Here is a 23,931-nt window from a genome sequence, read left to right as displayed (position 1 = left end):
CTCAGGCCAATCAGTGCGGCTCTTGTTGGGAGGCCACGTTCCCGCCCCCCCCAATACCGGAAGGTGACATTGGGGAACGGGCGGGCGGCTCAGCCGGTGGCGTCATGCTCGGGTCTCTGGGCCGCTCTGGGGGCGGCCTGGTCCGGATCCTCCGCGCCAGAGACGTGAGGGGAGCGGCCGGGCTGCGGCAGTGAGTAGGGGCCGGGGGCCGGGCTGGGCCGGGCCGGGGGCGCCTGGCGGGCGCTGACGGGCCCCTGTGTTTGCCTCCCTTGCAGCGCGGGGGGCGGGGTGCACATCGAGCCCCACTACCGGCAGTTCCCGGGGCTGACCCGCCGGCAGGTGATCCACGGCGAGCTCCTCAGCGGCTTCATGTGGTTCTGGATCCTGTGGCACTTCTGGCACAACCCGGAGGCGGTGCTGGTGAGAGGGGGCCGGGCCCGGTGGGGGAAGGGGCCCGTGGGCGGCGGCGGGGTTTCCAATGCCGAGCGCTGCGGTGCCTAGAAAATCATAGGAGCAGCCGGAGTTGAGCCTCTCCGCCCCCAGTACAACGAGTGGGCGAGAGAAGGCGCCTTTCTGCAAAAGTAACCGTGCTGGGTTGTGTAAGTTAGCCAATGGGAGATGGTGACTTGGGTGGGGTATTAAGTCCTATCTCTTTCTCAGCGGGACTGTGTTTGGTCTTGCTGCAGGGAGGCATCTATCCATGAATAGGAACCCCTTTTCTGGAGTCAAGGGGCTTAAGGGATTAAGCTGTTTCTTGTGAGCAGGATGCTCTTGAGGGAATTCTGCACCACACAATTTAAAATTCTGTGCACCGTATTTTAAAATTCTGCATGTTTTATTTGTCCAAATAACACTATATAATCACACCAGTTTCAATTATTTTTGGTCATTTATTTCAAAATACCTGTCAGCAACTATGTCTGGAACAATACAGACAACAAAAAAAATTCAGGAAATGCTTTTTGACAAACCAGTTCCTTACTAGGCATATTAACACGGAACTCTGAGTAATAATTCATTTAAACTACAATACAGAACCGTATTTCCCACACCCCTGAGAAGCAGTGTAAAGGCTTGGGGGAGTCAGGGGGTAACAAAGGAGCTGAGGAAGAGGGAAGTAAATTGCTGGAAAGGAGCCTGGGTGTGAACTTGGAGGGTGTTGGGTATGGGTGGGAAAAGTATGGAACAGGTTTTTTGGTGGGGAGGTGATGGATTGTTAGGAAGCTTCCCCTTTGCCTCTCCCAATTAGTCAGGCACATCTGCCCCTGTCCACATGTGTTCCTCCACCCCCACTCAGGCACACCTCCCCTGTCCCCATGTGGCTCTGTACCCCCTGCCCCATCCCTGTGTGTGTCTCTGCCGCCACGCCATGGCCCTGTCCTCCCCCACTAGCCCTTCTGAGCCCCTGTCTGACCGCACCCCAGAATACCATGCTGTCTTTCTCCCCATAGCCTCTGTTTCCTGACCTGATCTGACAGGTGCTGCAAAGAAGGCAGGCTCTTTCTCTCCCCTCACTGGCTGGGAGCTGCTGCTGTGTCCTCTGGTGGGCAAAAGGTGGAACTGCAGCAACATTTTGGCAGAAGCTTTTTTTTTTCACAAAATAAAAATATGCATGGCTCATTAATTATGCATACACGCAGAAGTGCAGAATTCCCCCAGGACTAGTATGAGTTAAGCATCTGCCTCACTCTACACAAGATGGCCTGAAGTAGGAGGTGGCAGCACTGGTAGTTGAGTCCAGTGGTTAGAGCACTCACTTGAGATGTGGAAGACCCAGGATGAAGCTGTGCCACTGTGGATAAATAATGAGATATTCATAGTCCTAGATTCCAAGGCCAGAAGGGACCACTGTGATCATCTAGTCTGACCTCCTGTATGATTTCCCCAGAATAATTCCTAGAGCAGATCTTTTAGAAAAACATCCAATCTTGATTTAAAAATGGTCAGTGATAAAGAATCCACCTTGACCCTTGATATTTTGTTCCCATGGTTAAATATTTTTGACTGTTAAAAATTTAAGCCTTATTTCCAGTCATTGGAATAAGGGGGTTTGTCCTGCTGTCTCCCATTTCCCAGATGGGTGTCCTAACCACTGGACTGTAGAGTCATTTTTACACTCTTGTTTTCTGGGCTACTGACTATTTAAATATTTATCTAAAGTGGAACCGTTACTGGGCCAGAGAGAATGACTGTAGTCCATTGGTTCTGACACTTGCCTGGGAGATGAGACCTCAGGCCCAGTCTTCCTGCTCCAGTCACTTTATTATTTACCCACAGTGGTACAGCTTCAGCAGGAGCCATGGAGGGAGCCCCACATCAGAATATCCCTGAACTCAAATGGTTCAAGCACTCTCCTGAGAGGTGGGAGCCCCCCTGTTCAAATCCTTTCTCCCTATCCAGGGGGGAGTGGGAGGAAGGAAGAATTGAACCTGGCTTGCCCACATCCTAGGCAACTGCTCTAACCTATAGTCTAAAAGTGGAGGTGTGCACCACTATCTTCAGCTCCTCCTCCAGCTGGAATTTGGCACCCTTTAGGGATCCCTACTAAATTGGGCCCCACATGTCACTTAAGTGGCCAAATGCTTATCTTAACCCTGGTTTGCAAATTGCTTTGGGGATTAGGTGGGAGATAGGTATCCAGAGTCCTTGAGGGAGACAGCAGTGCACCTGCACAGAAACAGAGGTTGTTTACCCAAAAACTTAGGTGCCAAGCAAGTTTAGGTGACCACAGGGTTTGGCAGCAGTTTTGTGGATCACAGTGAAGCCAAAACTGGGATTTAGGTGCCTAAGTACCATTCAAACCAATGCCTTTGCCACACCAAACCACCCAGTGCAGGGGGAGATTGATGTTATAGCACCCAAATTTGTTGCATTTTTAGAAAGAATGTGCCTCTAGCATCCATTATAGTTACTAACCAAGTATTCAGGATCGCTTCTTGTGGTAGTATATCAGAAGCTCCCAAACACTTTCCCTGCATGACCCCACTTTCTCATATATTGCTTCCCATGCTTTTCTCCTGAAATAGCCTCCTCCATGCAGCGTGACCTTGCACACATTGTACATGTAAGGTCACGCCATGTGGATTTTGCTTTTCAAGTTAGCATCCTCCAGACCGCATGATCTGCACACACTGTGTGTGTGAGGTCACATTGGAGGGGTCACACCATTTTGTAGAGTAAAATAGCATCCTCCATGCAGCATGACCTTGCACTTGTGTGTAGAGGTTGCCATTTAATGAATGGTGTCATCCATACACTTAGGATTGCCATGACCCCTATATGCTGATGGAGTGACCCCACTTGAAGTCATGACCCTCAATTTGGGAACCGCTGTAGAAAATGAAATATTCACTAACTATTGTTTGAATGTTCTTCCTCTGCTACAAGGGTCACTTTCCTTACCCAGATGCTTCGAAATGGACAGATGAGGAATTGGGGATCCCTCCTGATGATGAATAGATTTACAGCTCCAGCTACCAGTGTGTAGGTTGTCTTGAAACTTTCCCTTTTTCAGATAATCTTTAGAATGAGCTATACTTAATGTCCAACCTCTGAGCCCCATGAATTGATGTAGAGTGAACACTGAACAGGATTCTCCCATAGCAGTTGATAGATGAGTCCTTAGGTGTTTGTGCTGTCCTATTTGTCATGCTCAGTGTATTCCTGAACATGAAGAGGGATATACTGGCAGACTTCAGGAGCCATTTGCTTTCCTCTGTTAATGTACAGATTCACAGAAGAGGGTGGTAGTTTTTTCTGAAATCTTTTCTTAGCTGTTTGCATTGTCCCCTATTGACTGGGACTTGCATGAGCTTAGAGTGCTTTGTGACTACCCTTATCTAGTTTTGAGGACATGCTACTTTGGCTGGGAATTTGAAGTGGTACTTCTGTCCAGTAAAGGAGTATTTTAACTTACCCTGCTACTAAGTCATTTAGTAATTTTGTGACACCCTTAATCTACTTCATGTAGTGGGATAAACCTTTTATCTTCCACCACTGTTCAGCATGTTTTTTTTATAAAAGTTCAAGAATAAACTAAAGCTTTTTTGCATCAAATTCTCCATGTCTATAACTGTTTCCTGATGCCATGACTTACTGTACCTAGTGAAGTAGAGTTGAAAGGCTTTAGATCCCATTCCTAATACTAGGTGTACAGAGGCCCCTAAAACTAGTTTTAATCCTAACAGGATTGTGCTTCAAAGTTTAGTTGTATTGCTTTTTAGGATTTGTCTGGGATGTAAACTGACATCTGTTAAATCTTTTGAGTGGGCGCTTGAGTTTCTAAAAGCTAGTAGGAGGTACCATGCTCATCCAGCGACTGCCTTCTGCTTCCTCTACTAATGCTAGGAACTACTTACATCCTCCTTCAATGGGTTACTATCCGTTTTAAAAGTGTAATGGAGACATTGATTTAGTTCTTCCCACACACCCCTCCCCTCATTTGAAGCTCTCCAGTTAAAGGAATTGTCTTCCCTCCCTTCCCAAGTATCAAAAAGATGAAAGTATTTGCTGTCAAGCCCTTGTTTCCATCGAAGACTGGTTAAGAAAAACTTTTTCCAATTGCAGTGGGAATTCAAACAACTGCATTTAAAGAGATCTTTAAAAACCATTGCAGCTGTTAATGTAGGTGTTTTTTGCACTAGAACATTATCCTGGGAAAACAGGTTCCGGCCAAAAAAGGCCTAAGTAGATGGTTTGGGTTTTATTGGCATATGTTTGTACTGATATGGGAGGGACTCTGACAACCTGAGTTTCTCAATTTTCTTCCCATTTGTCACTTGCAGGTCCTGTGGTGGGATCTCTGAAGAAGTTGAGGCTTTGGCTGTTGTCCAACTGTGTTTCAGCAAATCCACATTGTAAATAAAAACTCAAGTTACAAGCTTGTGCTTTTTAAGATTCTTTTGTTGACTAAATCACTGTTCTATAGAAACTTTTTGCACAAGAATCCTCTTTGTAGGGGGAGAGGAATGGGCAGTTGAATAAGTTCTCTTCTATAGACTTTCCACTCTCCTGCCAAACATGTTCATGCAGTTGCTTCACAACTTTACTTTGAATTGGTCTGTGCTACACTAATGAGCTGTGGTGGTAGCTGAAGATGTGCTGAATAGTATTCAGCAGCAAGTGTAATCACAGACAAATCCAGGTTCAGAAAGTGACTTCATGTAGGGGAGGACAAAGCTTTTAACTTACATTTTGTGTAACTAATGCGATCTACTCATTTTGTTTAGGAAAGTTGCAAAGTGTGTGTGTGGGGGAAGTGGGGGAATTGAAGTACAGAACAGCCTATTAAATGTCAATATTAACATTAATTCCTAACCTAAAAATAGCATCTAATGATATTTCAACACAGGAAGAACTTTCAACAATAAAGTGGGCTGTTTTTAAAATAAAAACTGACAACTGTAGAAAAATGCAAAGCAAGCCCATAGCAGCTTTCTGCTGCAGGCAGGAGGGGATACTGCTACCCCTCAGACACAAAGTATATGTCTAAATTCGAACTGGGCACTAGCCTAGGAAGTGTGAGATGCAGTTTCAATTTCCTGCTTCACTAGTGTTCCAGTGTGACCTTGATCAAATCATTTAGCCTCTGTGTGCCTCATTTCCCTAGCTTTAACATGTTAATACTTCACTACCCTGAGTGGTGGTGTGAGGATACATTCATTAAAGATAGTAAAGCACTTTGCAATCTATTGATGAAAAGTGAAATATGTAAAAGCTAGTTAACTTGTTCTGAATCCTTGATGTTACTGCCTTTGAGGAAAGTGTGGAAATTCTAATCCGTTTCTTAAAGTGCAAATATCTACTCTAGCAGAGATCAACAGACAAAGAAGACACAGCCCTTTAGCCCAAGATAAAGTTGGGTTCTGACTCCCACTCTTATGAGCTGATTATCAAACTTCAGAGCTGTCACAACAACAAAACTACTCTTGTTAAAACACATCTGGGACAATATCTTGTGGACTGGACCTTAAAAATAAATATCTCATCTGATGTTTCTCCATGCAGTCAATCTTTATTATAGCAGTAATCTCATATTCACATCAAGTACATAGAACTTTTTGCCTTTTATATAATACAGAGTTCTTTAAATAACTTTACACAGAAATAGTTTTCTTCAATCAATTTCAGCTATCAAATTTTTAATGTTTTCTTTGTCTCCATGCTCTCTAACCAAACTGGACAATATTTCCCATTGTACAAATTTACATGAGAAAAAACTTCAAAGTACAAATGAAGGGACTTGAGCAGGAAGGGGTAACAAAAGTAGAGGGGAAGGAAACAAGCAAGAAAAATAATTTTTATTAGCAATTACTGTGGACATTGGGAAGGGAAAGGAGGAGTTGCCATGGTCTGTAACAGAAAACTGAAAATATTTTCTTATGAATTAAAAAATAAATACAAGTTTTAAAACAATTACTCCACTGTAGTTTTTAAAAGCAGCTATAGAAATCTACTAACACAACTGTTTTCTTAAGTAACCAGATTGGACCTTCTACAGTGAAGACTCAGACCCTCACAAAACTTCTGGTGGTAAAAATACAGCTTAAAGGAATGTTGTTAGCACAGAGTTCAAACTGTGGGATGTACATTTCATTGCACTAAAAAAAAAAATCAAATCTATATATTTCCCTTTCCTCTCCTTACTAGAGTATTCTGTTGCTCATAAACAAGGTATTATGAGGCAACATCTTTATAATATTTTTTAAAAAGCCATCCCCCTTGCTTTTCCCGAGTGCTATGCTTTCATGAACTTTTTAACAAAACATTGGTATTGTCTCCTTTGTGGAGAAAAGACCACCGCACCTTTCCTAGCCTAGGGAGAGCAGCATGATCTTGAGCGAGGAAGGGACAGACTGTGCAACAACCGCACAAGTGATAAAACTATTCCTTCAAAACAAGGTGGAGTAATAGGAGAAAACAGGGGCCAGCCTGCATGCTTGTTTTGACAAAAGGAATATAGAGGACCCAAGCAGGAAGTTGCTTAGGAAAAAATCCTCTACCCAGCACTAGGGTCCATAGCCAGAACAAGTGCCAGTCATATACAGAGGAAGGAATCTTCCCACTCAGAGAGACTGTTCCAATGGCTGGAGTAGGCTCTGTATTCCTGTGAAGAGGAGCCACACAGCAGATCCTCAGGGCCCCCTGCCGGTGCTCCAGCCTCAAGGGCTGTTCACAGCCTGCCCTTTCAAGTGAAGCATAGCAGACTAGCACTAATTCCAAAGGAGTCTCCAGCGGTGCAGAAGTAGGGGCAGGATTTGCCTTGTTAGTCCTACCAAGAGGGATTCAGATTTTTTTTTTTTTAATAGCATGATGTAGATAAGCACATATTAAATTATGATACTAGTTAAGACATGCAGGTTGGCCACTGCCAGGTTTCAGTCTTTTGGGGGGGGAAGGGAGGAAAAAACAAGACTCAGGAAGGAATGATGTGCATGTCTTTTTTTAAACAGTTCACAGCTTTGAATAAAAAGCACATTTATTGCACTTACATTTTATTTTAGACAAAGTTATTTAAATTATGCCCACCCTCATAACCCCCACTATCCCCAAAATACCCACCATCCCAGTTTGGTCCATTTTACCCCTGTCTCCCCAACACAGATAGGGTTCATTGCTTGTCATGTCTTAACGTTTTACTGAACTCCCAAACACACAAAACAAACAAACTGAGTTCAAGCAGGGTGAACACCCAAATGAAATGATATCTGTCAAAACAAACTATTATTTAAAACTCAGACAACAGTTTCGGCTTTGTGTTTTACTAATTCAGAAGTAAATGTCATACAGGCTTATTCTCAACTACAATTGCTGCAGGTATGATAAGCCAGACAGAAAGACTGGATAGTACATGTAGGCTGTTAGGGCATCTGGATGGGTTGAACGTACTGTTGCTATGACACACTAAAACAAATGCTTAGGCAGTTTAAAAGTTCCCCAACATTACCACAAGCCCTCTCCCCTTCACAAAATAGGGAAATAGTTGTGTTTTTCATAGAAGTAGGGAGGATACTCTTTTCTTAAAGAGTAGTTTCAGTGCATGGGCTGGAAGAGGAAGAAAAGTTCCAGATATTTCCTGGGCATTTAAGTAAAACATTTAAAACACATTACACCCTGATTTATAAAAGGAACTAAAAAGGGGTTAATAGAAGTTTAATATTCTGTAATAATTGTGCATTTAATTGCACTGATTTACATAACAGAATTATGTCCAAAGTCTTCCACCAACAACAAAGGCAGGGAAAGGACTTGAAAAAACATTAAGAACGAAGACCATTCTCTTTTCCTTATGGACATAAGGATGAAGTATGACACTAGTATTAAAGTACTGCTAGGAGCGAAGATAAGTTTGAAACATGAACACATCAAATCCAAACGTATATTTTGCCCCTCAACTGATAATATACTCATCATCTCCCAAGGTAAACGTGATTACAGGATATACGATCATTTAAACAGTGGCTGGGGTTGTAGAGGTTTAGCAGTGTATCAATATGAGGCCTGCGGAAGAACTAAAGAAACCTGCCGATACTCCATTAAACAACGTAACCCCGGACAAGGAAATTAACGGTATACCATGATGTACATGGCTTATGGGTACTGACAGTCAACCGTCTATTCTAGAGCTCACTTTTCATACACTGCTCTGGATATTCTGACTTTCTCTCTCCTAAGAACTTTATATTACATTTCCCTAACAAGATGCTAGATTTTTGGAGGGGTCAAAAAGTCTTTTTATTATTTTTTTAAAAAATGCAACTCATTTATTTTCTGTAGAGTAGCTTCAAGTTGCAGATTTTCTCAGACATGTATATGTCTCATATAAACTTTATTTTGGATACGAACACCGGATATTTCTGTAAATTCTTCCCTCCCCATCTCCTCCATATATCTTTTGCTTACATTTACAAACTCAAAAACTGCTAACTTTTGTGAAAGGTCCATATTTGCATCTAAATATGAAGACACTGCACTGGAATTAAACCAAAGCCACTGCTCTAGTTACAAAGCACCTAATATATATGTATTGTTGTTTTAAGTCATGAAGGCACAAGATCATTTGGCAAATTGCAAAGGTAACTTTTGGGAATCCTCATGTATACCATTTAAGAGAGTTTCTGGATATCTTTTCTATATAAATATTACTAGCTTTCCTCAGTTTGTTCACATCAACATCCCCATCCTGCTATTTTTTAAAAACCGCCCCTTCATCCCACACACACACTTATGACTATTACTATTCACTGCTCTCATGGTGCTGACTAGCTTCTATATTAGCATCTTTAAACCTAAAGACAAACAAGAAGTTTTTACTCCAACTGTCGCAACACCTGTTTTTGATGCATTGATTTACCAGATAAGAAATAATAAAGCAGCCAAGAAAGAGGTGTGTGAGTGTGAGTGTGTATGAGATAAACTTGTATCTATAAAGAAAATGTGTGTGTGTGAGATAAACTTGTATCTATAAAGAAAATGTGTGTGATAAACTAGTCTCTATAAAGAAAATAAAAACCAAAACACTGAGACACAAAACATCCAGAATCTTCAAAGTGATGCCATGACAGTCCATTTATGCAACTGGCTTTCATCTGAATCTCGAAAGTACCTAAAAGGTTAGACTATCATATTACGTCCTGGTGACATTGTTTCAATGGACGGAAAGATACTTGTCTACAGTACTCTGAATAGTTTGTGCTACACATGCTGCACTCACAGTCAAGAAGGGAATATATTCCATAACAACCTGCAGGCTGGAAAGGTGTGAAATGTTTGCACGCTTCAGCTCTTAATTCAGCCCTCCACTACACAGATACCTTCAAGAACTACTGATGCCTCCACTGATATTAGATCACTGTGTCTTTGGGGCATGGACCTTGTCTTCAAAGTGTTCAGGAAAGCACCGTGTACATCGACAACACAATACAACTATAGAGGCAATTCTTCAGTATGTTTTTACCACTGGACATTTGCATAAAGATGTGATCTTTGTTAACAGTTCACACTTCTGTTTATTCACTTCATGTCATAGTAGGCCAAATGTTGTCCTCTAAAGAGCACATGTAGCTCCAACTGACTTAAGTAGAAGCCACTAAAATATGATGGCAGAATTTGACCCAAAATAATCTGTATTATCAGTAATAGCCAAAGAACTCAATTATGAGAAAGGATGATTTCAGGTAAGGAATAAAGCAAGCAGGAACAGATTAACTCAGTGACCTGCAAATGTTTTGTGAAAAATGAGAATAGCAGGACTCTGTTGAATATAGGAACATTCGGCATTTAACTGATGCTGATGCTTTAGAAGTAATTAGGCCCCTACATTCACTCCATTTGACTTCAATGCCACCACGATGCCCCAGACAATATACTATAGGGAAGAATCCTGCACTGACAGGGAGAAGGGACTAGATGATACGAGCATGGAGTTGGACTACAGGTGCTCAAGTGGTGGTTTTGAAAAGGTTTATTAGCTGCTCAGATATGTTGGAGCTTAAAGCAGTATAAGTGCCTAGATAATTTTGTATCTCAACAGGCATAAAAATATTTAATAAAATTTCCAAACCCAGCATGTGGGTTTATGTCCTAGTGCACTAAGCTAGGGAATCACAGATGAAGCTATATTGTGTGAACAGAGAGCCTGAATGTATTTATTATTATTTTTTAAAAGAGTTAATTTTTTTCTTCACCCCATTGCTATCTGGGGCTTTCAATACATGTCCCTGCTACTGTCTCACTGTTTACCAAACACCTGCAAGGCACCTTTAAAACTGATCCTATTTTCATGCAAAACGTCTTTAGTAATTTCTGAAGGAAAAGAAATGAAGAAAAACAATTATTTACTAATCAAATTTTCCCAAAGTTTTGCATGAGGATTAAGGTGGTCTTTGTACAGATACAAAGCTGGACACAAACAAAGCATTACAGCTACTTTAAGAGAAAAAACTTGGAAGGTAATAGAAATGAAACCTGAAAGACTTAACTAAACAGTCAAACAACATACATGTTTTTTGGAGGGCAGGGGAAATCAAAGACCATGTGTTACTTATAAAGTGCTTTGCATGGACAAGGATAGCCATTTTCCTTGTGCTTTTCCTGTGGGCTCAAGAAGCATATTGTAGACTAATAGGTAATGAAGCATTACAAAATAAATTCATTTAAAAAGAGGATAAAAATAATTCCTTACTGTTATATTTTAACAAATACTTCTCTGCCAGCATGAAAATATAGAAGGAAACTAGGATTTTTATCCAGTACATTGAAATGATAATTCTTAACCCAGCAATACATACTTAGACTATACCGTTCTTTAGGAGCATATGTAATTTTCAGTTTGCCCTACATTTAACAAGCTATATCACAAGCCAAAAAAAAAAAAAAACGGTTGAGGGGAAAACTGATACAGTAATGACTTCACTCTCTTGGAGTTAATGTTGGTAAAAATTCTCAACTGTTGCTGACAACTTGGTTCCTAGCTTTCTCCACCTTGGTCTGTCAACTGCCTCAGATAGCACTGTACGCTGCCATTACACTAACATGGCTCACGGTGATTTCACCTGACTGTGCACTACTGCTCACTTTGCTTGCTTCTCCACACTGGAAAGTAGACACTGCTACTGATTATTTTAATTCCTGCCCATCTCAGGAAGGAAAAAACCTAATAGCATCTGAAGACCCACAGCAGAGAAGAAAAAAGTTGTGCTTGTTTGTTTGTTAAAATGCACCCTGTACACATAATCAATTCTATTCATGTAGCAACATGAATTGCTTCATCCTTGTGGTAACTTCACGTCACTCTTTGTTGCTGTCTGGCTAACGTTTGTGGAATTAACATGAATACACAGTATTTCAATTATATTTCTCACTTCAAATTAATCAGGACCCCTTAACCCCAGCAAATATTAATTGACAAACGTTAACAGGCTACCTATATCTCCAGGGGCACCCTTCTGTACACAGGAAAGGTCCCCACTCACTTAGTGAGGCAAAAGCCATGTGTTCAGCCAACGCCATGTGCATTTGTACAAATTTAACTCCTTTACATGTGTCTCATGATTTCATTCACCTAAGAAAAGCGCTGCCAATTAGAGGCGTCAATTCTCCTGCCTCATGTAGAGTGGTATAGGGCAGATATTAACCAAACTCTGAAGACTTCCATGTGAGCTTGAATTTCTTTCTACTATGGTCTGACTTGCCTCTGTACAAATAATTTAAGTTTCATACCACACATTGGAGAATTCTGCAAACAGATCACATCACAAGATATTCTACTAGAGGTAAACAATGTGCTGAACTTTATGAATTTGTCTTCTGACTTGGTAACTTGTCAAAAAGCTACCAACCATTTGAGAACTGGGCTTGGAGGACAGGGAAACAAGGGAAACTAATTGGATACTGCCACCTTTATCCTAGTTTGCAAACTGTGGAAAAGGGAAAAATGGAGGGATGGAAACAAGAGAGTCAAACAGAGGGAACCAACGAGAGGAGAAAAGGTCAGCGCGGATCCAGCAAGTACCGTTTTTTGTAGTAGTAGTTTGTTTTTTTAATCTAACACCTTGCCACTGGGACAAGATGCTCCACATTTACACACACACTTATCAGAGAACACTGAGTTACCAGGATAAAAATCCTTTTAAAAAAGCTCTCTAAGTACCAAAACACAATTTGCAGAATGTCTAATTTGGGGGTGGGAGGGGGGGATTTTTTATATATTTTTTTTCAGTTCAACCTGAGAACTATTTTTTCCTGTTTATGAAAACCTTATATATTGGTAAGGTACCTGGCATTAACCTGCACCCTCATTTAAAATAAAACTTTTAAAATAGGTACATACACCATTCCATAGTCTGTATTAGCAGTTTTACAGACTTCGGATGCCATTATCACATTTCTGAAAAATACACTGAATTAGATGATACAAAAAAATATTTTGAGAACTTGCTACATATATTTTTTTTTTGGTTAACTTTAGTTTGTTGCTGGACCAACGAGAGGAGCTTCCCAATCCTTCTGAAAGATGCCCTGTCTGAGCACACCAGAAAGTATTAGAAACAAGAAAAGGGTAGGTTTTTTGGATAAGTGAAAAGTAAATTTGAATATGGTGCAGCATCCCCTTTTCCTCCAGATTAACTTCTCTCCAAGCCACCTCCCACCCCTCAAAGTATCAAATTTAACTGGGATAAAAGTCAATGATGTAGACTGATTGAAATGTTTGATATCTGCATTTAAATGAAAAGGGGATACTGCATTTTGACCCATAAATCAGTAAGCATGCCAGGAAAAAAATAAATCAGAACAGAAGATGATTCTTTTGATTAGCACTCTCATCAGATGTTCAGCCTCTGATGATTCGTTGTTAGAGGGAGAAAGCCAACTGGCAGACATCCAAAGCAAGTCTCCTAAGCTGCTGCAGCAGTTCCATCCCCTTATGCCTGAGCACCAAAGTCAAAACACGCGTGCCCTCTCCTCTCTCCTGGGAATGATGACAACGGTACAGGCAGCCACTGCGGTCTCTGAATACACGTGGTGTTTTGTGTTGAAGGAGAAACACTGGCAGCAGAGAATTCTGGTTCCTAAAAAGATTATTTCCCCCCCTTGTGTTGGACCAGCAGTTCCCTTCTGCTCTGCTCTAAGCTTACGGATATCTTTTCCTAAATTGCTTTAGGTTTTGAGGAGCAGAACAGAGTTTTGATGTTAAGAAACTGTAGGAACACAAGACTTAAATAATAGAGTGGGTGCTGCCATGGCGCTGTGGCTACTTGAACGCTGCAAATTCTCCTGTAGAGGGAGGACAAGAGGGAGGACAAGATCTTGGTTTAAAAAGGTGATCTCAATTATCAGCTGGACAGAGATTTCTGCAGTTGAACACTAGGCTGAATATGTCAGATGTTAAAAAATGCAACAGTTAAAATTAAGGCACAGAAAGACCATACTTGTAGTGACAGAACATCAAGTGTACTCGGCATATTTTTTTGAAGTAAGATTTCTTAAAAGCAAGCCAGGCCCATTTTGCTCAGGGCAGAGGTCTGAACATTCACAGGAAGAAAATCTTTTTCACCATGAGTTTTAAAATAAAATGCTAAATTAGAATTTCATTTTTAAGCTTCCTACTGTCAGATGTGTCCCACTTGCTGAAAAGTGACATTTGTAATAATGCAGTTTTTCAGCCTGTAAACCAGTTTTATCTTGCTTCAAAACTGGTTTAATAATCAAAAGAATTACTGTGCTTACACATGAATCTTTAAGTGTTACGCACTAAAGTCCTTTTGATTATTAAACCAATACTACAGTACATTAGAAACTGGTTTATAGACCAATGCAGCAATCTAATGGGATGGGAACCTGAGATGTGAACTCGTCCATTCACTCCTGGGCCAGAAAGCAGAGTGGTGGAAGTACATTCACTCACCAAGGACAGGAAGCACAAGGATAGGAGCCTAGCCTGGGTCTGAAACAACCCTAATGGCCATTTTAGAATTATTTAACAATAAATACAGTGCCTTCCCATACACATTTAATTAAGCCTCAACACTCTTTGCGGTCGATCCATATCCTCACGTCACAGAAATGAAGCCGTGGCACAGAGATTAAGATTGTTGCCCAAGGTCACACAAGAAGTCTGCAGCAAACCCTGGAATGAAACCAAAGCCTGTTGCCCCCAGATTCTGTACTTTAGATAAAAGACCTTTCTTTCCTCCCTACCAATAAATTGTACTTTGGCAGGCTTTTCATGGAGGATCTCTGTATGTGCTTCACTAGAGGGGACTGAGTGTGAGGAAAAGAAACTGGCCTACGGTCTCCATTATTGGGTTCACGCACTGCTGGTAGGACAAGTTATGCCACTTTCCTGCAAGAGAATACCTGTCCATTCCGTACACTGTTACAATCAAACACTGCTCCCTATCTTGGTATCCACTGTTACAATCAAACAACTGCTCCCTACATTGGTATCCTTCCACCTTCTGAAAAACAGCCCAAATAGTCTAAAGAAAAATAAGTACAAGTATTGTCTTACATGTATGCCCTGAATGGGGGGTGGAAGGGGTGGAACGGACAGAAATATATTCACAAGTATTATTTTAAAAGAATTATGTTAGTTCAATTCAAAATGACACTCAGTTCCCCAAAACGTGTAGCACAGCCTGCTTTACAAAGGAAAGAACCAAGGAAAGTGAACAAGTCTCCATGTGAGGAGAACGTGCACAGAGAGTACTCTTAGGAATAACTCATACAGAAGTGCATGCACTGAGGTACTCCCTAAAGGACACAGGAGCACATAAGGGAGTCAGAGTTGAGAAAGGTTTCAGAGGAACAGCCGTTTTAGTCTGTATTCGCAAAAAGAAAAGGAGTACTTGTGGCACCTTAGAGACTAACCAATTTATTTGAGCATGAGCTTTCGTGAAAATTAATCAAAGGTCTTGATTAGAAGGACAGTGTCATGGGAAGTGAGTGAGGGGGTGCTTCCCAGATTTCTAAAAAAGGGCGACTGGGATAAAGAATGGGGCATATTGTAATCTACAGAACCATGTGTATCTTGTTTATTGGTGGGGTTATTTTTAAGTAGTAACAATGCAGAAAGCATTTCACAATGTTTAGCTTTTTCCAGACTACCCTTTTGCAAGTTCAAACATAATTCCTTCAGTAGCACTTTTGTCATCCTTCATTTGGCAAAAATTCAATATGACTTTTATTTGTTTATATCTTTCTGGGAATCAGCATTAAAGAGAACACCAGAATCGTGATAAGCTTGGAGGATGAAATTTATCCAGGAGCAGAAGGGCCAGCACAAGTTCAGTGCACTGCTTAAGCCACATTTAAGCCTTATTTTGAAGGCTTAACTGGGATGTGAGCAATGCATAAGCCTTGCACTAGCCCTCTGCACAAGGATGAATTTCACCCTGAGAGCAGTAGTAGGGACATTATACCAAAGCAATGTTCATTTTCCTCACTTTAAATCTTCCAGCATCATGGCTGTTAATTTAAGGCATGGGGTGGAGGGAGCACAGGAAGAGAATTGTCAGGAGAACTTCTCACCATTTTAAAATTAGTCAAGTTTGGGGCTTGAACAGGTTTAGCGTCCTGTAATCTGTGGAAGTCACACACATGAAACTTGCAAGTAAAAATATGCCCTCTGACAGCTCCAGTACTCCATGAAGGCATGTAACTGAAAGATAATCCTGTTAAATGAAGTGTTTTTATCCACGGGCTCCGTTTACTGTGTTAATACTCTCTTAACCCTACCAAAAGATGAAACCCTTGCTCTCAAACACTCAATATACTTAATGTTATCCTCTCTCTGGCATATCTACAGCATCTTTTAGTAGAACTCATGGCCTCGTGTTTCAGTACTTTTTTTGAAAGGGAAAAAGGACAAAAGGTTACAGTATTGCCTCTTTGAGGTTAACAGGCCAAACTGTCTAAACAGGTTCTATTTAATTTGCTTTTCAGTCTACTTTCCGAAATGGCTGATTAAAGATTAATTGATAAACAAGAGATTGCTCCCTCTTTACTCCTCTTGTGCCTGTTTCAGCTAATAGTTCAGTTTTTAGTTGTTGCTAAGAGACTTCAGAAGACGAAAGATGAACTACTTATATGAATGAGCTGGAGAACAGAGCGAGGGGGTCAAAATATTTCATCTAGTGACTGACATAATGCATAGCAGATGCTAACAGGTCAATACTGTCAGTCATTTTTCAGTCTGTCTACATCTCCATCTTAGTAAAGTGACATTTATAACAAGCTGATCTTAGTCTATACTTATTAACTTTCAGGTGCTAGCCTGATCACAGATAACAAATCTTAACTGAATGGGTGACAAATTTAGTGCAGATAACATGCTGGCCCTGTAGTGGTAGATAATCAAGATAAATTTATTCTAAAATCTGAGAGACTCTCTCTTTCTCTCTCTATATATATAAAAAATCTACTTGCCAACAAAAGTTCTTGTTCTGCAAGTGCATTGGCTCCAAATAGCCACGCTGCAAGAGTCATGTATCCAGCCATGTGGCCACAGAACTCTGTTGAGCAGTGGTTGGCAGTTAAGAGCAAAATTCCCTTATCCCAACATTTCATATAATGAGGATATAAAAACCTTGCCCCAGCTCATCTTTACCCCCCACCCCACCCCAACCTCTATCTGTAGAATGACTGACTTGACAAGCACAGACCTCTGGTTCTTGAAACCCACCAAACATGCTGTCATATGAAGTAACTTAGGATGTTCACTACCCGGCTGTTCTGCTGGGACAAGAGATCTTGACTCTGAGGAAGACTGAATGGATGATCTTCAGACAGTGCCATAAGCTCTGAGAACAAGTCTGCTGTGCCCAGCCCAGCGTTAATAGGGTCACTCTGGTTCTGTCATGCCGAACCTTATGCAATGCTCTGGATGCGAGAGGAAACAAGAAAGAGCATTTTTCCCTCAGCATGTAAGAAAAATTTTTGATTGTGGATTTCTGCCTTCTCTCAATCAGAACATCTGACACTTGTTTTGACTTTCAGCAAACAACTCAATTTCCAAATGCCATAGATGATTTGAATGACCACTTATGATGGTCCCCGTTTGTCTCAAGTAGATGGCTAAGGCATTTTCATACCTGTTAGGTGCAGAGCACCTTAGACCCACTTTGTTTCAAACGCACAATTTCCAAAAACTATTGTAATAAGAAGAGACCAAGTTCTCCCATATATGTCCATATAATAAATCACATTCATATGGTCTGTACTAGCTGCCCCTCATCTCTGGGAGAAAGGATTTGTGATCCAACTTACGGATCTTCAGCTCTAGCAAATTTATGTGGACTCTTTTCCAAAGACTATTCACTGCTCCAAGATTCTCAATGTACTCCTTAACCCAGATTTGATGCAACACTGTCTGAGAAGCAAGGTAAGAGAAGGGCATCCCCCGGCCTTTGAGATGCACACTGGCAGTATCCACAGCAGTAGTAAATATCTGATCCACCGAGATGAAAATATTTCTACACCAGCTGCAGCTACCTCTACCTGGGTCATATTTGTATACTTACCAACGGGGCTGACACAAGTGCAGGTCTCCATCAGGCCTCACGCATGCAGATAAAATCTCACAGGACCATCTAGCACGGACATGGCTAGGCTCACTGTCTGGGACAGGTAAGCTAGAACTCTTGTAAAATTTAGGCTGTGCCTCTATGAAGATTAGAGCCTGCCCAGGGACCAAGTTTGATTTCCCTTTGTTTACTCTCAGACCAAGAGATTTGAAGAAGGAGCATATCTCACCGGGAATAAACTATTTCACAGTAAGACTGGGCTCTAATGACCCAGTTATCCAGATCCAGATACACCTGTAAATCTTGTCAACGCAGACAAGCAGTAGTCACTACTAGTTACTTGAATACTCTGCAGGCTACTAAATTGTACAGGTTGTTTTCCCCCACAAACCTAAGGTAGTCACTGTACTTTTGCCTTGAAAAGATACAGAAGTAGGCATCTTGAGAGGATAAGGACCCATAACCAAACCTGAGGATTGAGAATAGGGACTGGGTTTGCCCCAAAGAAACCATGCAAAATTAGATTTTAAAAAAGCTCCAGAAAAAGTCTGTCTCTCTTTGCATAGGTCCAGGATAGGTGATGGGAAATCACACGAAGCCCTAATATTACTTGGAGGAGAGGAGGAAGCAGTTAAGATGGTCTCATCAGAGGATGAGGCAGACAGTTATACTTCTGAGGACTTGATGTCACATCAGGAAAATTAGTGAATTCAGGTGGAGACAGCAGAGGGATCCCTACTAAATCCTTCACCCGCTCAGGAGATTTTTTGGGAGAGTAGGAAATCATGGTCTCTTCTTACCACTCTTCACTGAAGAGACCTCTGACACAGGTGGTGGAAGACCATAGGGTAAAAATCCCCAAAGTGTGTTCAGATGGAGGGAAGTCTGTGTAAGATTTAAACTTTGGAGCTTCCCAACCTGACACCCGAGGCTCCAAGGATGTTCCTGTGCCCATACAGGGCTCCCCTTGAGTGAAGCTGCAGCAGAATGGCAAGTAACCCCCCTTTTTTTTTTGGTTCCAAGAAGTCCAATGCACTCAGCTTAGATATAGCAGGAAAAGTGGGCCCCATATATCTGAGTATGACATTCGGTTTTTCCAGAACTGTGGTTCCCATGGCATCAAGGGCTCATCAGCACAGCACTGACGGGAAAATCTTGAACAGATCTGACAGACTGTAAGAGGGAGTAAGCTGGGGCTGGGCAGTGATGATGGCTCTGTGTTTTCTGACAACCCCACCACTGGAGCCTTCAAAGGTTATTGGCTCCTGGTACTTAGATGACATGGAACAGTGCCCCGATGTGTATGACTGATCTAGCTGGCCCAGATCCAAACAAGTTCTACTCTTCTCCGAGATCCAGGGAAGCAGACATAAATCTGACTGTGGGATCCTTGTCAGAACACCTTTTTTTTTTTAAACCAAGATGCCTCTGGGTTCTGCTGGAATCATAGCTGCTTACTCTGTACCCTTAGCCGAGGGAAACCATTCTGACAGTTCCTTGCAGGATGATTTTACAAGAGGAAGAGCCCTTTCTGCCTGGGATTCTACACCGTATCTTGTTTTGACAGCAAGGGAGGCATAGCAGCCATACTACTTGCACCTGAGGAGGCATCATAACCTTCAGCTGAGTGCCCTTCCCCAAAGCATAAGAGGCACTTTTCTTGACTATCTGAAGTAGGGAATTTCATGGGAAAGAGAAAAAAAACCTTTAGAACTCTGGTTTTAAGATAGGTCTGCCATGGTGAACTAAAAATACCCAAACATTGACAAAATGGTCAAAAATATTTAAAAAAAAAAAAAGCTTTTAATCCTAAACCTAACTCTAATAAAACCACAATTTACAATTGGAGTTCCTTATCTTACGAAATGGAAAAAAAACAGGTTTGTTCTGTTACTATTCCAGCAGGTGGATAGTAAGGAACTAGGGAAACTATTAGAAGGGCTAGGCGATTATTGTCAGCCTATGGAATGTAGGAATTGCTCACACCTCTCCAAGCCCTCAGCTACCAACTACTTCATTACAAGGATCTGTGACCACACGGCTAGGCACTCTACTGCTACAGCAGGGTCTGGCATGCAGGAAAGCTTTTTGCTGTTCACCCCCATCTAATGGTAAGACATCCTGGCAGCACAACTGCAAACTTATCTACAAATTATAAACCAGAAGCCATTAGGAAATATTTTCCTTGCCTTGAAGGCCCAACCACAATAGCAAAATCTTGTTTCTGGTGGAGAGAAACTGTTCACAGTAAATAGCTTAATATTTAAAAGAACTGTAAAATATTCAAGAACACAGTTCAAATAGGACAGGAATATGACAATGAGGACATCGAAAATGTTACTGTTTTAATGTCTGCCACCAGAGGTCAGTGTAACATGAAACAGATAGGACTACTCTGTCATTTACCTGTTCAAGTTGAATAATCCAAAAAAAAAAAAAAGAAGAAAAATAGGGTATGAGTTGACATTATGATCTTAGCAGGGTTTCTAGTTTGCTTTGCTAGGTACTTGCAGTCAACCCAATAACTTCTATACAAAAGCAAAACATTCTCCCCACAGAAAAGAGACTTCTTCAGCAACATTACTAACTAAAATAAAGTAGTGAAATAATAGCAAACCATTTTTTAAAACATAAAATTCATTGTACAATATTGATTTCCCACTGAAAACAACTTTTCAAGTTTACTGCTTTGTTTCTACAAAATAGGTTTTTCCTATTGTGGGTGTTAACATATTATTGCATAGCAGACACACATTTGATTATGTTCTCAGAGTCGTCAAGTTTCTCAAAATAAGACTCCTTCTAATTTGCAGGATACGGGGATGATTATTCATGATATGTGTGCTGTTCAGAAGCAACACCAGACATCTGAAGTTTGTTCTACATTGCAGAGATATTAGAGATTTGTAAAAGGTTTTAAAGTAGAACTGGTCAGACCATTTAGACAAAAAACAGATACCTTCTCTAGTAAAAGATATTTTCCAACCAGCACTCTTTTAAACCATAAATTTAAAAATAAAAGTCACACATTGCCAAAGCCTTCCTTTGCAATCTGTGTTGTGTTTGCTCACCTTTGCTGACTACACCAAGTTTTGGCTGTGCTCAGCCTTGCAGCTAAGGTCTTTTTGCCATCTTCACATATCACCAGCAACACAACTAATCTGAGAAGCTAAAACCTGTTGCTCATGGATACGGACAATTCAATTGAAAAAAATATATAGTTTGATTATTTAAACAAAGACACCGCCCACAAAGCAACTAACCCAACCATCAAAGTAAGGAAAGAAGGCACAGAAAGCAAAGGAAATGCAAGGTATGACCCAGTAACCAAAACAGGTTTTTTTTGTTTTGTCTGAAGTGACTTTTCCCTTAGATGACCTTTGAATCCTTTTGTGCTGGCAATTCCCAGGGCATCCATATCTAGCAACAGTCTCCATGCCAGCAACATACAAAGCCCACACTCCTAACACGTAAGTGTTTACTCCCTCAGTGCACCTTTAAAGAGAACAGCATGTAGGAATTCAGAACATACGCACATTTGTGCACGCACACACGGGAACAGAACAGCACTCACACAGGCACATGCTTTCAACGCCTTTTCAGTGTACTGGAAACCCACCGTATCCCCCTGCCTGGATGGGTGTTTTTGGAGAAGCACAAGTATACAGACTAAAATCCTCCGTCTGGAAGCCAGCCCGGTTTAATGAGGGCTCAGATGCACTGCGGTGAATTTTTGGCAATGACCGAGCCAGAAGCTCAATGGAGGCAAGAATCTAAAACAAGCAGAAAACAAGAGAAGATCAAAACTGGTGCTGTAGAGTGGCAACAGCACCCATAAAGCCAAAGGCAGAAACGAACATAGCTTTTGTTTGATTCAAACCATTACTGTAAAGCCTGCAGAGGGAACTCATCTTCTTATATTTTTTAAGTGTTGAACTCATGTACTTAAAAAAAAAAAAATACAGCAAAAAATGTTTAGAATCCAAAGATATTTTCCCTGATAGAGGGATTGGCAGGTCAAGTTTTGCAACAAAACTACTTGACAATTCCCCTTTATAGTGTTTTGGGGGTATAAAAATTTCAGAGAATATATAGTAAGTACTCAAATGGAGAAGTTAATGCGGCGTCCACTTGCTGAGTGAATGTGTCTTCTTTGTACTAAAAATGCACTTTGCTAACTACACACGCCAACTATGTGCTAAACTTTACAATCGTACTTAGTCCGGTCTTCAGCTGGAACTCAGGTCCCAGTTCAAAGGGAGAACCTTGAAACAGCCAATAAGTACATACCATAGCTGGTTTTTTAGACCAGGATTTCTTAACCCGTGAGTTGTTACTCAAAACTGGGTTACCAGAATGTATCAAAGGGTCATGTGGGAGGCCAGAGGGAAGGGAGGATGTTACAGAGCCCACCCCACACTCACCCCATAGCAGTGGCTCCTGTGGCTCTGGTCCTGTGGGGTGACTAGGGTTGGCTCCTCGTTCTGGGCTTTGTGAGCTGGAGCACGGAGTCACAGTGATGATCAGGTTTAGCCCAGCCACCCTTCCAACATGACGACAGGGAAAGAGCCAGGCTAAATTTGAGTGAGTGGTTCTGCGTCCCTATGTATCAAGTCACAGTGCCACTCTCACAAATTCACCCTGGCCAGATCCCCATCAGAGCTGCAACCCTGGAGATTGCAATGCCTGGAGCAGGGAGCCATGCCCAATCAGCTTGTGAGACAGGAGTCATCACTATGGTATACACAATGCATTTATTTAGCACTTAGGATGTTAATGTGTATGTTATATTACTCCTGGGGGATTCTGCGCCAAAAAATTAAAAATTCTGCACACAATATTTTAAAATTCTGCATATTTTATTTGTCAAAACAACACAATATAATCACACCAGTTTCAATTATATTTGGTCATTTATTTCAAAATACCTGTCAGCAAGTATGTCTGTAATAATACAGACAACAAAAAAGATTCAGGAAATGTTTTTTGACAAACAGATTCCTTACTAGGCATATTAATACAGAACTCTGAGTAATAATTCATTAAAACTACAGTACAGAACCGTATTTCCCACACCCCTCAGAAGCAGCGCAAAGGCTTGGGGGAGTCAGGAGTAACAGAGTAGCTGAGGGAGAGAGAAGTAGTTGCTGGGAAGAATTCTGGGTATGAACTTGAAGGGTTATTGGGTATGGGTGGGAACAGTATGGAACAGGTTTTTTGTGGGGGCGGGGAGGGATTGTTAGGGAGCGTCCCCATACAGACCCTCGCTCAGGGGTCAGCAACCTTTCAAAGAAGGGCCTTTTTTGTTTTTGTCTTTGCCCAAAATATTTCGATAGCTGCATCACACGCAAGGCTACTTGTAGAGTTGGAATTTGTCAACTAATAATAACTGAACATATTAAAGTTACTACTACTCACCAATACTTTTAATGCGACTAGAATCTAGGTGCTTCAGCGAGAACTGTACCAGACTGCCCACAGCCTGGGTATGCAGCTGTGGTGTTAAACCATGCTGGGTCCATGCCATTGCATATTCACTTATATCTTTAGCCAGGGTAGCTAGATTAAAGCTAGCAGAGCTGCAATTACGCTTTTGATTGCAATTTAGGCACACCCCCTGCATCTGTACAGCACCGCTAGAACAATGGGGACCTGATCTCAGTTGGGGCCTACTGATGTTACTGACATACAAATAAGTTTGGACCCATCTCTTCTGCAAATACTTGCATTTAGATTTGGGTTTGTTAAAACACATTTGCTACAGGGCCTGCAGTGACGTGACAGTCCCTCAAGTGAGGCTCTGCATAAGGCCATTATCCTGGCAGGGGGTCACAGTAATGCGATGTCACTGTACAATATGGGTGCTCCCTGGGGGCTGAGTGGTCTCTGCCTTTCTGAATCACGGGGT

At 41.4% G+C, this 23,931-nt stretch overlaps 2 protein-coding genes across 4 annotated transcripts in view; one reads left to right on the top strand and one right to left on the bottom strand.

The window, feature by feature from the left end:
* The first annotated feature begins 31 nt into the window (after positions 1–31).
* Positions 32–4,879, top strand: NDUFB2 (NADH:ubiquinone oxidoreductase subunit B2). Its single transcript, XM_048830679.2, has 4 exons — positions 32–190; positions 276–420; positions 3,388–3,483; positions 4,785–4,879. Exons 1-3 carry the CDS (start codon positions 105–107, stop codon positions 3,457–3,459), a joined length of 303 nt encoding a protein of 100 aa, XP_048686636.1. The 5' UTR covers positions 32–104; the 3' UTR covers positions 3,460–3,483; positions 4,785–4,879.
* A 1,114-nt stretch (positions 4,880–5,993) lies between these two features.
* BRAF (B-Raf proto-oncogene, serine/threonine kinase) overlaps positions 5,994–23,931 on the bottom strand; it is a 121,870-nt gene continuing 103,932 nt past the window's right edge. For 2 of the 3 annotated variants that reach the window (XM_048830666.2, XM_048830642.2), the window contains 2 exons: positions 21,643–21,796; positions 5,994–13,773 (listed from right to left, as the gene is read on the bottom strand). In XM_048830666.2, coding sequence (XP_048686623.2) covers positions 13,751–13,773; positions 21,643–21,796 — 177 coding nt within the window. In that variant the 3' untranslated portion in view covers positions 5,994–13,750. Of the gene's footprint in view, positions 13,774–21,597; positions 21,797–23,931 lie in introns of all 3 variants that reach the window. The other variant, XM_048830652.2, reaches the window with a different exon arrangement.

The sequence above is a fragment of the Caretta caretta genome, chromosome 1, assembly GCF_965140235.1.
Source record: "Caretta caretta isolate rCarCar2 chromosome 1, rCarCar1.hap1, whole genome shotgun sequence".
NCBI lineage: Eukaryota > Metazoa > Chordata > Testudines > Cheloniidae > Caretta > Caretta caretta.
The sequence above is the reverse complement of the archived record's forward strand: the minus strand, read 5'-3'. Positions and strand labels throughout refer to the sequence as shown.

What these genes read in the sequence shown, in the direction of transcription:
- NDUFB2 (XM_048830679.2), top strand. Translation starts at nt 105, where the DNA reads ATGCTCGGGTCTCTGGGCCGCTCTGGGGGCGGCCTGGTCCGGATCCTC. An exon ending in GGAGCGGCCGGGCTGCGGCA is followed by an intron (nt 191 to 275) that starts GTGAGTAGGGGC and finishes CCTCCCTTGCAG; the next exon opens with CGCGGGGGGCGGGGTGCACA. An exon ending in ACAACCCGGAGGCGGTGCTG is followed by an intron (nt 421 to 3,387) that starts GTGAGAGGGGGC and finishes CTCTGCTACAAG; the next exon opens with GGTCACTTTCCTTACCCAGA.